The 17985-nt window shown below is 43.8% G+C and overlaps 1 protein-coding gene across 7 annotated transcripts in view; it reads left to right on the top strand.

Moving 5' to 3' along the window:
* Positions 1-8340: 8340 nt before the first annotated feature.
* LOC143017865 (uncharacterized) overlaps positions 8341-17985 on the top strand; it is a 466837-nt gene continuing 457192 nt past the window's right edge. The window contains exons 1-2 of one of the 7 annotated variants that reach the window (XM_076172860.1): positions 8341-8553; positions 12543-12656. In XM_076172860.1, coding sequence (XP_076028975.1) covers positions 12582-12656 — 75 coding nt within the window. In that variant the 5' untranslated portion in view covers positions 8341-8553; positions 12543-12581. Of the gene's footprint in view, positions 8559-12542; positions 12657-17985 lie in introns of all 7 variants that reach the window. The other 6 variants (XM_076172861.1, XM_076172851.1, XM_076172852.1 and 3 more) reach the window with 6 other exon arrangements.

Raw genomic sequence — 17985 nt, 5'->3', positions numbered from 1 at the left:
AGAAAGATGACAAGAACTTGCTATAAGAGATATTGGAGATATCCTTGTTTAGTCAATAAGATAACGTACAGAAGAGCTCGAGCAAAGCAGAAGAAAATCTTCAAGAAAGCAAGGAGGGAATCCTTCATTAAATATATTAGCGAATTGAAATATGACTCTTCCCCTACCTTAGTATGGAATAGGATTCGAAAATTACAAGGAAAGTTTACTCCATCTCCTTTACCCATTCTGAAGATAAATGACTCTTTTATATCAGATACAAGAGAAGTAGCAGAGGCTTTTGGAAGACATTATGCTGATATTTCAAGTCCACTACATTATTCACATGATTTCAGAAGAATTAGAGCCAAGACCACGATTATTCCTCCTACCGATACGAACTCGGAGGCATATAATCTTCTTTTTACCTTGGATGAAATGGATCATGCTTTATCTTTATCCTCCCCAACCTCTCCTGGAGAGGATGACATTCTTTATTCTATGGTTGCTCACTTATCCATATCATCGAAGAAATTCCTTTTAAATGTGCTGAACAAATTTTGGTCTTCTGGATCTTCTCCTAAATCTTGGAAGACTTCAATTATCATAGGAATCTTAAAGACAGGAAAAGACTCTCATGACCCACAAAGTTACAGACCTATTGCTCTCACTAGCTGCATTTGTAAGATCTATGAAAGAATGGTTAACATGCGTTTAGTTTGGTTTTTGGAATCTAAAAATCTCCTATCTAACCGACAGTTTGGGTTTAGAAGAAATAAGTGCACTCTGGACCCCTCGTGAGATTCAGAATGCCTTTGCAATTCAGAACTCGAGCATCGCTGTGTTTTTGACTTGAAAAATGCCTACGTACTACCTGGCGGGGAGGCATTCTGAAGCAAGTTGCAGAGTGGGGTATCGGGGGTAATATGTTCAATTGTTTAAAGGATTTCTTGTCTGACCGTTATCTAAAAGTCAGAGTGGGCTCTTCTTTCTCTTCTGCATATCTTCAAGAGGAAGGGATTCCCCAAGGAAGTGTTCTGAGTCCTACACTCTTCAGCATAGCCATTAATAGTTTGTTAGAACAAGTTCCCGCAGGAGTTCATGGATTGGCTTATGCTGATGACTTCGCTATTGTGTGCAGCAAATCGACAACATTAGAAACAGGCCAAAAGATTCAAGAGGTTATTAACTTAGCAACAGCATGGGCTTATAGCAGGGGCTTCAGATTCTCTGCTGAAAAAAACAAAAATCATAAGGTTTTCCAGACTAAGACGCAAGGAAGAGATACCAACACTATTCTTAGAGGGTGTCATATTACCATATGAAGATCAAGTAAAATACTTGGGTCTGGTTTTGGACAAAAGGTTGACATTCACTCATCACATAAACGAGGTTGTATACACTGTTAAACAGCGACTTAATATACTAAAGGTAGTGTCTCGTTTCAACTGGGGAGCAGATCGTATAACTTTAATAAGGCTTTACCAAACATTGTGCCTTAGCAAAATGGATTATGGATGTCAAATTTATGGATCGGCATGTAAAACTTCATTAAAGAAGCTACCCCATCCCTCACGCTCAGGACTTCCACTTCAAGCTTCACGGGAAACAGGTCTTCTCTAAGATCGACCTGGTCAGGGCGTTTCATCAAATCCCTGTAGCGCCGGAAGACGTCCAGAAGACAGCCATAGCCACTCCGTTCGGCCTCTTCGAATGGAAGATGATGGCCTTTGGCCTCCGGAATGCCGCCCAGACATTCCAGAGGTTCATAGACCATGCCCTGAGAGACTTCAACTTCATTACCGTTTACATCGACGACATCCTCGTAGCCTCCGATACTCACGACCAGCACCGCCAACACCTCCGCCTCCTCTTCCGCCGCCTCCAAGATTATGGCCTCCGGGTACACCCGTCCAAGTGTCTCCTCGGAGTTTCATCTCTCGACTTCCTCGGACACCGTATCTCAACGGCAGGCCTGTATCCTCTCCCTCAAAAAATCGACACCATAAAAGACTTCCCACAGCCAACCTCCATCAAAATGCTCCGACGATTCCTAGGAATCGTCAATTATTACCATAGATTCGTCCCCGACGCAGCTGCAAAACTCGCTCCCTTGAACGACCTCACCAAGAACCATTCCAAGCGGTCGGTCAAACCTGTGAAGTGGTCTTCCGAAGCGACCCAAGCATTCGGGCAAGTCAAGGCGGCAATCGCTGAGGCCACCCGCTTGTCCTACCCGGTACCTCACGCCCCCACATTCCTTACCACCGATGCCTCCTCCTCAGCAATTGGCGCCGTCCTCCAACAGAAGATCAACGGCCAGCTCCAGCCTATCGCCTTTTTCTCCAAACGTCTGGACCCTCCTCAAATTCGCTACAGCGCCTTTGACAGGGAACTGCTAGCCATAGTCTCGGCCGTCAAGCACTTCCTTTACTTCCTTGAAGGCCGGCCTTTCGTCATCCTTACAGACCACAAGCCACTCGCCCATGCCCTAGACAGGGTCTCCGACCATCACTCCCCAAGAGTTTCCCGGCAGCTGTCATTCCTCTCCCAATTTGATACTCGAATCGATTATATCAAGGGAGAGGATAACCAGGTGGCCGACGCCTTATCTAGAATCACCTCCAGCATCCTCCCTGACCACAACATAGACTACTCACGCATCGCCGCATCTCAGAATAACGACAGTGAACTCCGCCTCCTACGTATGCACGACACCTCATCCTTACAGCTAAGACGGCTTCCTAACAACCCCGTACCATTGTGGTGTGACGTCTCCACAGGCAAACCCCGCCCGTACATCCCCGCCTGCCACCGTAAGGACGTCTTCTCCTCCTTCCATGACCACAGTCATCCGGGCATCCGCGCGACACAACGCCTCATCACATATCGAGTCGTCTGGCCAGGCATCAACAAGGATGTCAGACAATGGACCCGGACCTGCCTCCCCTGCCAGACGGCCAAGGTTACGCGACACGTCCACGCACCACTCCAGCGTTTTCCTACACCCACGGCACGTTTCCAGTCAGTCCATGTGGACATTGTGGGCCCCCTTCCGCCTTCTCGTGGCATGCGTTACCTCCTTACGTGTATCGACAGGTACACCAGGTGGCCAGAAGCGATCCCCCTTCCGGATATATCCGCCGAGACGACCGCCCGTGCTTTCCTCTCCGGTTGGGTATCCAGATTCAGCGCACCTCACATCATTGTCACCGATAGGGGCCCTCAGTTCGACTCTGACCTATGGTCCAGCCTCCTCAGGTTCCTTGGCACCAAACGCAACCGGACTACCGCTTACCACCCCCAAGCCAATGGACTCGTGGTACGGTTCCACCGCCAACTGAAGGAGTCGCTTAAGGCACAACCCTCATGCGACTGGGTCGACGCCCTTCCCCTGGTGCTTCTCACTATCCGCGTCACACCAAAGGTCGACAACGACATTTCCCAATCTCAGCTACTTTACGCTGAGAACCTTCGCCTCCCTGGGGAAATTGCCACGCCTGCCGTCGGCGATCCTGATCGTCACGCCCTCCTCCAACTTATCAAGGAGACATTCGCCAACACCCGTCCAACCCCCCCTCGCCCACCACAACCTCAACCGGAGCACCTTCCCCCGGCCCTGTCTACAAGTGACTACGTCTTCCTCAGGCGAGACTCCAAACGAACTCCTCTTCAACGCCCATACGATGGCCCCTTCCGAGTCCTCACCAGATCAACAAAACACTTCGTGATCAACCGAGATGCCAAACCGGATCGCGTCTCCATCGACAGGCTCAAGCCGGCCCACCTCCCCACCACTCCCCCTACCAAACCTCCAGGGCCACTACAATACATCTTACAACATGGTCCTAACCCCATCCTCACCACCGAACCAAGTCATTCCCCACCCCCCGAAAAACTCTCCCCTCCAAACCAATACTCCCCTCCTGCCCCTAACTCCCCACCACCACAGCACCTGCAGCAGCCCCCCCCCCCAAACTCACACAGATCACGCGTACGCGACGGCGAACCCTTATCCTTCTCCTATCCCACAACCACACCCTTCTACAACTGTTCCCGGCACCCCCCAAGATCCTCCCCACCCCACGCCCCCGCTCGACCATGCAATGCAACAATTCTCACCCAACCTTATGTCTCCACAGCTCCATACTCAACCGACCTCCCATCACCAGGCCTCCGACCTCGACAACACCACCCTGCACTCGAGCCCCCCTCCATCAAGGCCCTCCTCGCCAGACATGCCCCCTGACGGCATGACCACTCGTTCGGGGCGATTGATCCGAAGGCCAGACCGGTTCAAGTACGTCGCGCGCGTCGCTCCCTATCCTCCTCGACGCCCGCTTTCGAAGAGCGGGGGGAGTGGTGTAGTGACGTGATGCATCCTATGACCCGTCACACACTGATCAAAGAAATCTTCAATTTCCTGTAGTTGGCAAGCGTAATTCGCAAGGGTGTCCCTGCCAGCCAGCGGTCAGCCAATCAGGAACTTGGAAAGCTCCTCACGTTCCCGCCAGCCTCCCTTAAAAGGCCGGCGTTTCGCCGAGATGGGCAGAACAGTACCGACCAGACTGACCAGCGCACAAACTACATCTCCTCGTCCAGTCTTCTAGCTGTCCCATCGAGCATCGCCGTCATCATCTGCTACCGTCTCGCTGACGTTAGGCTCCACGTCTAGCTACAACCATAAGCTCCACTAAGCTGTGGCCTTAGTCCGAGCTTTACCTATATTTCTCATGTGACACTTCTCGTGTCGCACCTTGTGGCTAATTACCAAAAGAAAGAGATTAGATATTTTGTGTTGATTTTCATTTGTCCTGCCGTTGTTCCGAACTAAAACTACTACAGGCGTTCAGTAAGAGCCTGGTGTTTCTATGCTACGTGGTCTTGTTCATTCTGTAATGTAATTATCACAAATGAGAGAACAAAATCATATGAGCCAACGAGTTTAATCTTGATGTATCGATATATCAATTTAACTTCATGGCCCAACGTGGTGGCCCAGTCGGTCATCACGATTACTAGATAGAGTGACTTGACGATAGACTCTAATGACTTAACACTATAACCTCCGAAACAGCATGTAGTATCTATATTTATAATAATGCATTCTTTTATAGCAATGCAAGCATTGTTGAACCCGTGAAAACAAAAGAGCATCAAACACCAGAGTCCAAAAGGCGCATCAAGCACCATCGCATCGTGGTTCGTACTGATGGCACCCTTGCAGAGCAGGGCTGAGCGCTGAGAGCTCTCCCATCGGATGGTGCTTTTTGTTGTTTTCTTGGTGTAGGGGAACCCTCAAAGCAATGCCTCAAGCCACGTTTGTTGTTGGTGATGACTTCCATGATGGTTGTATGTATGATTTGAACATTTTGACATGGCCTTTTTATACAATGCATACTCGTGGAATGGGACGCGGATGGATGGCATGACAAAACCCCGGGAACGCGGATGACATACACCAGTAGTATGGTTTTTGTTTGTATGTGGCTTCCCAAAGGATTGCAAATCTAGTTCACATTATGTGACTTTTATTTATTTTTTAATGTGGCTTCACTCTCAACAGTTAGTGTTTTCACAGATTGGGGTTTTGTCCTCCCTGCCAAAATTCCCATTGGGGTTTTGTCCTTTTGACACAGTGGGGTTTTGTCATGCGTTCACATTCACCACATTGTGTATATTGGTTTTGCGACCCGCACTCATTTTCTCGGTTGTCCGGCCTCTTGTCTAAAAAGTTTGATGACCCCTGGACTAAATCAAGGTTTATAAAGGATTACAAAGGCGGAACATGCCGTCAGGGGATCTTTTGATCCATAACTACTGTAGTTCAGATACGAAAAAAAAAAATATTATAATAATAGATAGATAAAAATTATTATAATATAAATAATGAATGAAAATAAATGCATAGGTATAGGTAAATATTAAACAAACAGGTAAGTAGTACACTTTCTGTGTTTCGTGCATGCCGAAGACCTGACAGGAGAAGGACTGGCTCGTCATCTTCTCAGCACAGTATGAGTAGATATTGTCGGTCTCGACATGAACAGCTATCGCGGTCTCTGTTTTGATGGACCCAGTGCCATTATGGGGAAGTTTCGCAGGTGTGCAGCAGTTATACTGCGAGAATATCCACTCGCGAAGGTGATCCACTCGCTACAATCATCGGCTGAACCTAGCGTTAACAGAGGCTTGTGACACAAAGGAAGTCAAACTCGCTCTCCAGACCCTTAACGAGGTTTACAACTACATTAGTTCCTCGAACATGCGTTCTATGAGGTTTGCTCAGCTGGTGAAACACCGCGCATCCTCGAAGTGGCAGAAGTTGGTCGGCCTCTGCGCTACTAGATGGGTTGAGCGACACGATTCCGTCGTTGTTTTCATCGAACTGCTACCTGTTGTAGCCATCTTCGTTGGTGGCGAGAGCAATTCGGATGCAAAAAGGGACTACTGCTGATCGCCATCCAAGAGCCGCGCTTTCTGATTGGTCTTGTCGTTGCTGAGTCTGTGTTGGCTCACACTCTGGAACCAAGCCGAGCCCTGCAATCTCCTACGGTGCATCTCGTGTCCGCATATGATGATGCTACGATCAGGGAAGTAGTGACGCATCTTGCCAGAGTCAGGGAAGATGCCAACTAGATTTCTTGACATCTTCACGAAGGCAGAGGAGCTACTACACGAGATCAACTCAACGCACAGCACCATTCCCGTGCCCCGAGTTTGGAAACGGCAGACGCAACGTCGTAATGTTCCTTTCCAAGCAGCAGAAGAGTATTACCACCTACCTGTATGCATTCCGTTTCTTGATCATGTTTTGAGTGAGTTACAGCGTCGGTTCCAGGATGATACCGTTATTATTGGCTTCAACATCAAGCATCTGGTCAACGGCGCCGACGGAGACGTTGGGGCTATAATGAAGGCGGCACAGGTTTACGAGGTTGATCGACATCGAGAACTTCAGTCTTGTCAAAGCGGAAGCAGAGCGCTGGTTTTCAAAATAATATGTGCATTCGCCTCTCTCAGTTGTATTTAGATAAAATAATTTATAGAAATAAACACCACAATTGAGTATGGAGCCTTTATTTGTACGACGTTTCGCCTGTTGTTACAGCTTTTTCAACTACATAGTTGTGATACAGATGATTAAGATTAAATAAGAGGAATGGGGGGAACGGGGAAAGGGGGGTAAGGGAGGAGGAGGAGTAGGGGGATTGAATGCTAGGAAAGGTTGAGGAGAAGGCTGGCCCAATTGTCTGAGTAAATGGTTGGGTGACTGACATTGGCTCACAATCCAGAAAAAAGGGGAAAGAAAATAGGTGTGAGCAAATGTCAACTGCGGATGGACAACGTGTTTGAGGAGAAAAAGGGACTTTGAAGGGCAACTAAGGATGACTTAAATTTTTGTTGGCAATGGGTATTAAAGGAATTATGTGGGGGTGAGATATTGAACATGCCCTTATTCTTGTCGGGCTTACGTATCAGAAGCTTTGCATTGTTCCACTCCATCAAGTGGTTCTCACTGTTCCTATGTTTTCTATTTTTCTTCCCCCTTTTTCTCGATCGTGAGCCAATGTCCATCACCCAGACAATTGGGCCACCCTTCTCCTCAACTTTTCCTAGTATTCAACACCCCCCATACCTTCCTCCCTCCCCTTTTTCCCGTTCTCACATTCCTCTTATTCTCCATCATGTGTACCACAACTGTCTACTTGAAAAAGCTGTAACAAGGGAAATGTACAAATAAAGATTCCGTCATCACATGGTGTTTATTTCGAGTCTTGTCGGCAACGGCCATTTTCATGAAAATAAAATAATCTAGTAAACCCTCCCGCCCCCCCCCCCCCAAAAAAAAAAAATAAATGGATCCACCCCGAACAGCTCGGAAGCTTTTGTGCTTCCCGTATACAGCCAGATCTTTCGAGTGTGACGGATCGAGTGCAATGATTCCAGTATTGTTTCAGTATTATCATTTATTCGATGAGGTGATCATTACCACTTCCTCAGACAAAGAATCCCATCATAATCGTGTTAGTCCTTGAGAGAACGTTATTCCACCTCTTTTGTTACATATAATTTTTTCGGTAGCACTCTCGGTCCTGTAAACACTTAAAATTATAGTTTCTAAGTCATCAATTCCTTCCACTATTTTAGACACGCGTAGCATGTCAAATTGTTTTGTCTTTCGATTGCTAACCCAACCAGGCTTTTTTTTTTATCTACCTACGTGTCAACCTTTAATAGTGAGAGGTAAAACTCAGAATTCCCAAAATAAAACACTACAATAATTCTCAGGTGGATTACCAGCAAAATAAATTTCCTGATCGATTACATTGATTTGTGATAGTTTTGGCATCCTTTTTACCAAATTTGTTTATGCTTGGAATTAGTTTGTAAACATAGTATGAACTTGCTTTTGTTGTAAAATGACAGTTGTGTCACACGCAACAATTATTACAAATGGGTCACATTAAAATCATATAAATGAAAAAGAGCCTGGAAATATTATTATAAGATCGTCGACCTGTTACCACAAGAAGCGAACAGAGATGTTGCATCGGAAGTGGGAGTGCCTGGGTATGGTATGCGGAGCAATATATGGAATGTCGTTGTAGTATAAATAGGAGTACTTAGGATAATAAACCGCTGAGCTATATACTAAAATACTTGTGCTAAAAGTTTGTTGTCTGATAAGTTTATATGTTGAAGAGAAATTTTCGTTAGAAATGTAAGTACCCACTACTCAACTTGCCTGGGGCTGATGTGAAATGTCAGGTAGAGAACAAACTCCTGAGGCTGTTTAGATGGCTGTATTGGTGTTGCTTTTGAATTTGAACGAAAATCTAAATAACTGTCTTTAATTGGGTAACATTACCACTTCTATTTTGACCAAGTTTGTGCAAGCTATGCAAAGTCCATAACCAAATAGACTTAACTTGGATATTATCAAGTTTGATATATGAAGGTATTATTTTCATACATGCTAGAATTTAACTTTTTTCTTGTCTTTTTAAGTAATCTATTTCCTAGTGTTACAAATTTGCTGCAAATAATAGTAACTCCACTGTTTATGGTTAAATACAAAGGATTTGATATGAAAGATGGAGTAGTAGTAGAGCTGTCCAGCTTCAGTTGTTGCCAGACCTGAGAATGGAGAATCAGAATGAGTAGGTTGTGTGTGCCAGAACATCTGAAAGAATTTATCAAGAATATAATAGTTTTAGAAATGCATAACATTGTTGAACATGTAGCTTTACTAGTTTGTGGCTCTGTAACCAGACTCCTGATTTTTACATGTTCCTCATTCACAGTTTGTTTTTTCTTTATTGTAGGTTATTTTGGATATTTTTTTTAGGAGTGCACACCTACGCGATATAGCTTTAGAAAATTTGATATTAATTTTATAGATTATGATGCATCAATGTAATAAATATTTTTCTTGGCAGAAATCAGTAATAGTAAATGTTACTAAAACCTATGCATGAGTGAAAATTCAAATTGTGTTGACTCCTTTAGACACCATCTTTGTTTTGATAGATGTGGAGGTTGAAGATGACAACCCAGATGACCTATAGAATTATAAGTACTACATTACATAATATAGGTTAGATTAGGTTAGGTAGGTAGGTTAGAATAGATTAATTGGTGCTACTATAGCGTGAGGTGTACCACAATAGTGTGAGAACTACCTGCTGTTAGTACTATAGCGTGAGGTCTACCATTTCCATACATTTATTTTAGCGATAAACACAATTTGTACATATCCTAGGAATGACTTAGATAATTGGATTTTGAATTATATTCTTATTAAAGGAAGGTAAAAATAAACATGTTATCATACATTTCCTTACATTTATTTTAGCACACATCCTCTAAGAATGGCACAAATAGGTTAGGTTAATGGACAGGTCATGATTTTGATGTATTTTGGCAGGTCACATGTTTGATGGACAGGTGTGAGGAGCATCCTGGAGGAATGCGGGTCATGTGGTAGACCTTAGGCTGCACCTGGGTAGGCGATGTATGGTGATAGACCTCATGCTGTAGTAGCACCGATTAATTGATTATACTTAAAAAAAATTTACCTCAGCATGTACATGCATACATACATATACCAAAGGATTTTTCCCCCTCACACAGGGGGTAGCCACAAAGGAAAAGGCACAGAAAACACTCCTACCCATTTCATTTCCCATATATTCCACTCCCCTCCACCCATCTCCCTCCCTCCTATCTTGGCACCTCCTGGATGATGGGTCATCCCTGCATCCTGTCCACTGCCCTGGGTCAGAAGCAGTGTTGCAAGATGCAGCACATCCACAGCAAGGCCGCTTCATAAATTCGGCAAAAAAAAAAAAAAAACCCTCTCCGTCCTCTCATGCAGAAAAGGAGAAGACAGGGAGAAATCCCTTCGGGCTGTGTCAATTGTTTTTCATAGATACTTTCTCACCCCCCATCCCCCACCCACTACCCCTCATGCATCACAGCCTCATCTATACACAACCCTTCTCCATTCACCCCTAACTTCTGTCATCTCCCGTCCTTCCTCCACAGACATTCCTCTCTTTTGTAAAGCCCCTTTCACCCCATCCATCCATCTCATCCTAGGACGCCCCCTCATATTCACTCCTTTCACCTCTGCCTTCCACACTTCTTTTACTAATCTTTCTTCACTCATTCTTTCCATATGTCCAAACCATCCTAATACTCTTTCATCAACCCTATCTCCCAGCTCCCTTTTCACCCCTGTTCTCCTCCTCACCTCCTCATTTCTCACTCTATCTAGCCTAGTAACCCCTATCATACTTCTCAGACACTTCATCTCAAACACATTCAAATTCCTTCTCTCTTCCTCTCTCATGTTCCACATTTCTGCCCTGTACATTGCTGTTGGCACAATCACTCCTTCATATAACCTCCTCTTAGCATCCATTCCCAGATGTCTATTTCTCATTACACTTTTTAATCCACCAAGGCATTTACTTGCTTCTCTCAATCTACATTCTACCTCCACCCCCACTCCTCCTTTTCCTGTCACATTCGCACCCAAGTATCTGAAACTATCCACTTCCTCCAGTTTCTCACCCTTAAGGCTCACTTCCAACCTACTGTCACTCTCTCCCCTTGTACATCTTATCACCTTACTTTTGCCCACATTTATCTTCAGCTTCCTTCTTTCACACACCTTCTCAAACTCTGTCACTAACTTCCTCAATCCCTCCTCTGATCCTGCTACAAGCGCAGTGTTGTCAGCAAACAACAGCTTGCTCACCTCCCACTTTTCTTCATTTTCTTTAATCATCTCCAACCCCTGACCCACTACCCTTGCATTCACCTCTCTCACCACCCCATCCATGTAAAGATTGAACAGCCAGGGCGACATAACACACCCCTGACGAAGTCCCACCTTTACCTGAAACCATTCACTCTCTCCATTTCTAATCCTAACACAAGATCTACTACTCTCAGCATGTACCAAAACAAAATGGCATCTCAAGCAGTTAAAGTGCCTATGTTTGTTTATGTATATCTTTTAGCAACTTTTTCTTATATTTATTTCTGCTAAGAATAGCAGAAATAAATATTATATTATGTATATTATGTTGATGTATTATAATTCCCAAATTATTATTTAATTTCGAATTGCTGTATTGCATAGGTGTGCACTTCTAAAAAATTATCTTATTTTGTATTGAGTAGGGTCTTTGATGATTTTGACTAGAAGTTTTGAAACTAATTTAGGCACCCTCTGGTGGTTATTTCTTGGCATGGCTCTCCTTACCTCTTCAAATCTCTCCAGACATTAACCCCACAGAAAGATCCCATCCAAGAGAAGCAGGAACATCACTAGTATGAACATATTCAGGTCACCATCCAGCACTAAAATAAATTCAAATATAGAATAGGCCTAGCCACAGAAACAAACTGCCCAAATGCAACCATCAAACAGAAGACACTGATACACAGATAGTATAGCAATATTTCTTCCTTGAGTGACTTATTGGCTAATCTGGTGGCTGTTGACTAGCCACAGAAACAAATTACCCAAATGCAACCATCAAACAGATGACACTGATACACAGATAATATCACAATATTTCTTCCTTGAGTGACTTATTGGCTGTTGACAGTAATGTGAAAATTGTAGTGTTCATGCCTTTTCACACATGGAGAGCTGATAATTGCCAGCCACTCTCCTCTACTACTTTCAGCTGGTGACATAGAAACAGTCCCATATCAACCCAATACAGACAACAGTGCAAAGTTTTTACCAATAAGATTGTAGGAGGGCCCAAGAACCATTGCCAGTGGCCATGAGGCTATGGGTTTTCCAATGAAAGAAACTCAAAGCTACATTTATATTATTATTAATTGGTTTTTGTTATTTCATGAATTTGGTGCTACAGAGCTCCTTCAATATTATTTAATTTCTTAATGAATATTGAAATATCACATGTTTTGTCATTATACAAATACCTTTATGATTGTGGAAAACAGACCTTATAGGACAAGTCCCTTGAAAACATTGCAATACTTCTGAGTAATTTTTGTCTATGTTTTTACAGAAACTACACTGGCAAAGCTAATTGCTTCAGGTAATCGTAATGGCTTCACCTATACCTCATAAGGAGTATGTTGAACATTGGACCGTGGAACAAGTATCAGCATGGCTGCAACAGGTGAGGGAAAAAGAAATGTGAAAGAAAATGGGAGTCTTAGAGTATTGGCTTTGATATTGGCTTTCTCCTTTGTGGTAGGGGAGAAATGATACTACCACCAAGTGTTCCCAGTTGAGTTGTAAAAGGCTACAAAAACAGGATGGAGATAAGACTAGACATCCTTTCTGTAGCTCCAAAGGGGACATCCCTAAAAAAGCAAAGGCATAAGAAGGACTGGGAGTTCTTCAACCAGAACCCTAAGGTTTGGAACTTTTAATATGTGTGGATGTGGTACAGATGAGAGTAAAAGGGAAAAGATAGGCAGTGTGTTTGTGAGAAGGAAGATGGATGTGTTGGCATTGAGTGAAATTAAGTTGAAAGGGAGGGGCAATTTTGAGTTTGGGAGTGCAGATGGGAGGGTGTCAGGAGTGAAGAGACGACAAGGGAGAGAAGGTGTAGCCATACTAGTAACTGTAGAGATAGGCAAACATGTGGTGGAGTGAAAGTAGGTTTCTTCAACGTTAATCACTTCGGTACGGGACTTAAATCTCGCGGGCAGCAGCCAATGCCAGCCGTATGACGTAACGTAATAATAATCGCATCATAAAATATAGTCATGGCTTATATCAATTGTTCTCTCTTTCACCCGCGAATTTTGAAAAACACAGAGAATGGGATTCAGGGCGCATTTGGGAGAATGTAAAAACACAGGGGCGACTACAATAAATATAATCAAGACGCCGATATGGCAGCGTCGCGAATCCACTTGCTCCTCATGACGCCTACGTGTGCGGCACCGTATGGAAGGGGTTAATGTGGATAAAGGTGAAACTGGGAAAGGAGATATGGGTCTTTGTAAGTGCATATGAACCTGGTAGTGAGAAAATTGTAGAGGAAAGCAAGGCTTTTTGGATAGGTTTAAATGAGTGCATAGAGGGTTTAGGAAGGAAAATCAATGTAGTGGTATTGGAAGATCTCAGTGCTAGGGTAGGAGATGAACTAGTAGATGGAATGGTTGGGAAGTATGGAGTTCCAGGAAAAAATCATAGTGGAGAGATGATAGTGGAGATGTGTCTAGAAAGAGAGTTGATAGCAAATAGAGTGTCAAGCGTAAGTACACATGGGAGAGGGTGGTAGATAAGGCTTTAATGGACTAAATAGTGGTAACCAGGAGAAGGGTAGAAATAATTTTTTATGTACATGCTCTAAGGGGAGAGAGTGGGGGAGTATCAGATCATTTTTTTGGTGGAAGGTAAGTTAAGAGTGGAGGATAGATGGAGAAAGAGGAAAAGGACAGAAGATAGGGAGATACTTAGAGTATACTGCTTAAATGAGAAAGAGTACAAGAAGAAGCTGAGAGAAGAGTGGGAGGTAGTGGAGGATAGAGTAGAATTTGGAATGGAAGAGGAACGGGGATGTTTCAAGGAGGGAGTCGCAAGGTGTGCAAGGATGGTGTGTGTGTAACAAGGTGGACAGGAGGAAATAGAGGGAAGGGTAGTGAGTGGTGGGATGATGAAGCAAGAAGGTTGTAGAAGAAAGAAATGAACATTCATAGATTGGTTACAAAATAGGATGAGAGAATCATATGAGAGGTGAAAAGAGAAGAGAAGAGAGGCAAAGAGGAGAGCAGATATGAAATGGGGTAAGAATATGACAGAAATTTTTGAAAGTAATAAAAAGATGTTTTGGAAAGAAATTAAAAGAGGAAGAGGAGGTAAATCAAGTAGAGAAGAAAAGGTAAAAGGTGCAGATGGAGAGATGATAATGGAAGAGACAACAGTAAGAGGAAGATGGGCAGAGTATTTTAGGGAGTTGCTAAATGTGAAGGAGGATAGGGAGGGAAAGGTAGTTACAATGGGAAGTGCTAAGAAAATGACAGTGATGAATGAGGAAAATGGAGGAGAAATAAGGAAAGATGAGGTGAAAGCAATTATTAAAATGATGAGAGCAGGTAAGGCACCTGGGTTAGATGGGTGTCATGTGGAGTGTCTAAAAAAGGGAGGTACAGTGATGGTGGACTGGCTGGTGAGGTTGTTTAATGTTTGTCTAAAAGAGGGTAGAGTGCCAGAGGACTGGAGGAGTGCCTGTATAGTTCCACTTTACAAGGGAAAAGGGGACAAGTGTGAGTGTAGTAGTTTCAGAGGGATCAGTTTGTCAAGTGTAGTTGGGAAGGCTTATGGTAGGGTTTTGATTGAGAGGATTAGGAGAGGAACAGAGAGAGTAATTGGTGAGGAGCAGCATGGGTTTAGGATAGGCAGGGGTTGCGTGGATCAGATTTTTGTATTTACCTAGTTGTATCTTATGGGAAGGGGAGGTATGCTCGTGGTGTCCCATCTTTATATCTCACAGTGTCTAGTTTGCTCTTAATTTCGTGTATGGTTTTTGCACACACTATTGTTTTGTCCTTTTTGTTCCAGATGTCTACTGCTCTGTATGGAAAACTATTTTTTTTCCAGGTCTCTTCTATAACTTTCCTTTTTTATTTTTTTCATGTCTTCTTGTGTTTCTCTTGTCTCAATTTAATAAGTCCTCTCTATCAAGGACTTCTGTGCCTTTTATGATTCTGTAGATGGTCAGTAGGTCGCCTCTCTCTCTCTTCTTTGTTCCAAAGTTGGTCATTTCAGTTTAGCCAGTCTCTCCTCTTATGACAGGTGTGAAAGTGCTGGGGGTATTTTTGTGGTTGCTCTCTGAATTCTTTCAATTTTATTTATATTCTTTATGGTACTGGGTGACCATAGTATTGTAGCATACTCCAGTCTAGGCCTTATTAGTGTGACTAATATTTTTTTTTAAGCCTTTCTTCATCAAAATAGGTAAAAGCCACTTTTATTGATCTTAGCAAGTTGTAGGATTCTCCAACAATTTTGTTTATTTGTTTATCATGGGACAAGTCATTTGAGATAATTACTACCAGGTCTTTTTTAAATCCCACTTTCTTCACTCTCTCCCCATCTGGGGTATTGGCTGCTTGTTATTTTGGCAAAGTAGCATGCAGTTGATACTTTAGGGTCTGTATGGGGTGCCCCTACGGACCAGAGCCACACATCATTTTGTCTATGATAGAGGAAAACCCTTCATAGGGAAATGATGACACTTTCATACTACGACTGTCCCTCCGTTATGCTGTCCCCCAACCCCTTGCTGCTGTCCTGTACCATTTCTCTGAGTATTCATTTTCTGCTGTGGGGGAAAAGAATACTGCCACCAAGTGTCCCACTTGGATCGTAAGAGGCGAGAAGAAAGGGACGGGGAGTGGGACTAGGCATCCTTCTCCTTGTAGCCCCACAGGGGACATTCCTAAACGAAAAAGTAAAGGCATAAGAGGGTCTGGGAGTTTTCTGACCAGCACCCTAAGGTTTGGGTCTTTTAATGTGCGTGGATGTGGTACAGATGAGAGTAAAAGGGAAGAGATAGGTAGTATGTTTGTGAGAAGAAAGATGGATGTGTTGGCTTTGAGTGAAACTAAGTTGAAAGGAAAGGGTGAGTGTAAGTTTGGGAGTGTAAGTGGGAGGTTATCAGGAGTGAAGAGAGGGCGAGGGAGGGAAGGGGTGGCTATTCTAGTAAGTGAAGAGATAGGTAAACGTGTAGTGGAGTGGAAGAAGGTTTCCTCAAGGATAATGTGGATGAAGGTGAAACTGGGAAAGGAGATGTGGGTCTTTGTAAGTGCATATGGGCCTGGCAGTGAGAAGAGTGTAGAAGAAAGGGAGGCCTTTTTGATAGATTTAAATGAGTGCATAGAGGATTTAGGGAGAAATGTCAATGTAATAGTACTGGGAGACCTTAATGCTAGGGTAGGAAATGGTCCAATTGATGGAGTGGTTGGGAAATGTGGAGTTCCAGGAAAGAATCGTAGTGGAGAGTTGATGGTGGAAATGTGTCTAGAAAGAGAGTTGATGATAGCAAATACAGTGTTTTGGAAGAAAGTCAAGCATAAGTACACATGGGAGAGGGTGGTGGAGGGAAGGGTGGTAGATAGAGCGTTGATGCATTATGTAGTGGTAAATAGGACTATGATAGGAAGAGTTAAGGATGTACATGTGCTAAGGGGAGAGGGTGGGGGAATATCGGATCCTTTTTTGGTGGAAGGTAAGTTGAGAGTGGAGGATAGATGGAGAAAGAGGAAAGGGACAAAAGGTAGGGAGGTGCTTAGAGTGAACTCTTTAAATGAAAAGGAAAAGGAGAAGTACAAGAAGAAGCTGAAGGAGGAGTGGGAGGGAGTAAAGGATAGAGGAGAGCTAGGTGTGGAGGAGGAATGGGGATGGTTCAAGGAGGTGTGCAAGGATGGTGTGTGGAACAAGAAGGACAGGAGGAAATAGAAGGAAGGGTAGTGAATGGTGGGATGAGGAAACAAAGAAGGTTGTAGAAGAGAAGAAGCGAGCTTTCACAGATTGGTTACAAAATAGGACGAGGGAGTCATATGAGAGGTACAAAGAAAATAAAAGAGAAGTAAAGCAAAAGGTAAAGGAGGCAAAGAGGAGAGCAAATGTGAAGTGGGGTAAAAGTATGATAGAAAATTTTGAAAGTAATAAAAAGATGTTTTGGAAAGAAATTAAGAGAGGAAGAGGAGGCGAATCAAGTAGAGAAGAAAAGGTAAAAGGTGCAGATGGAGAGATGATAATGGAAGAGAAGGCAGTAAGGGGAAGATGGGCAGAATATTTTAGGGAGTTGCTAAATGTGAAGGAGGATAGGGAGGGAAAGATAGCTGCAGTGGGAAATGCGAAGAAAATGAGAGTGATGAGTGAGGAGAAATAAGGAAGGATGAAGTGAAGGCAGTTGTTAAGATGATGAAAGCAGGTAAGGCACCTGGTCTGGATGGATGCCATGCAGAATGTCTAAAAAAATGGAGGCACAGTTATGGTGGACTGGCTGGTGAGGTTATTTAATGTTTGCTGGAGAGAGGGTAGAGTGCCGGAGGACTGGAGGAGTGCCTGTATAGTTCCACTTTACAAGGGAAAAGGGGAGAAGTGTGAATGTAGTAGTTTCAGAGGGATTAGCTTGTTAAGGGGTTACGCGACACCTGGGGGGGGTGAATTTAGTCAAGATATAGCATTTTTCAAAACTGTGCTCAAAATGTTTGTATACCATTTAGAAATAAATCCCGACAAATAATTTTCCAGTGGCGCGCAATTTAAATGTCTTGGGCAGGGGTTTAAATGGACGGAGTTAAAGGCGCAACCCACACTAGAGGGGGGGGCGTGCCACTTAGGACCTTCAGGCGCATCGAATAACGTTGAAATTCGATTGAATTTACGCTCGCCCAATGCTTCAACGGCCAGTATGAGGGTGGAGGGGAAGGGAGGAAGATGGAGGGATAGCTCTTCCCAACTTAGAGCTCAGCTGGACGTCAGTT

Source organism: Oratosquilla oratoria, chromosome 33 (assembly GCF_046742065.1).
Source record: "Oratosquilla oratoria isolate Oo_2021 chromosome 33, ASM4674206v1, whole genome shotgun sequence".
NCBI classification, from domain to species: Eukaryota; Metazoa; Arthropoda; class Malacostraca; order Stomatopoda; family Squillidae; genus Oratosquilla; species Oratosquilla oratoria.
The sequence above is the reverse complement of the archived record's forward strand: the minus strand, read 5'-3'. Positions and strand labels throughout refer to the sequence as shown.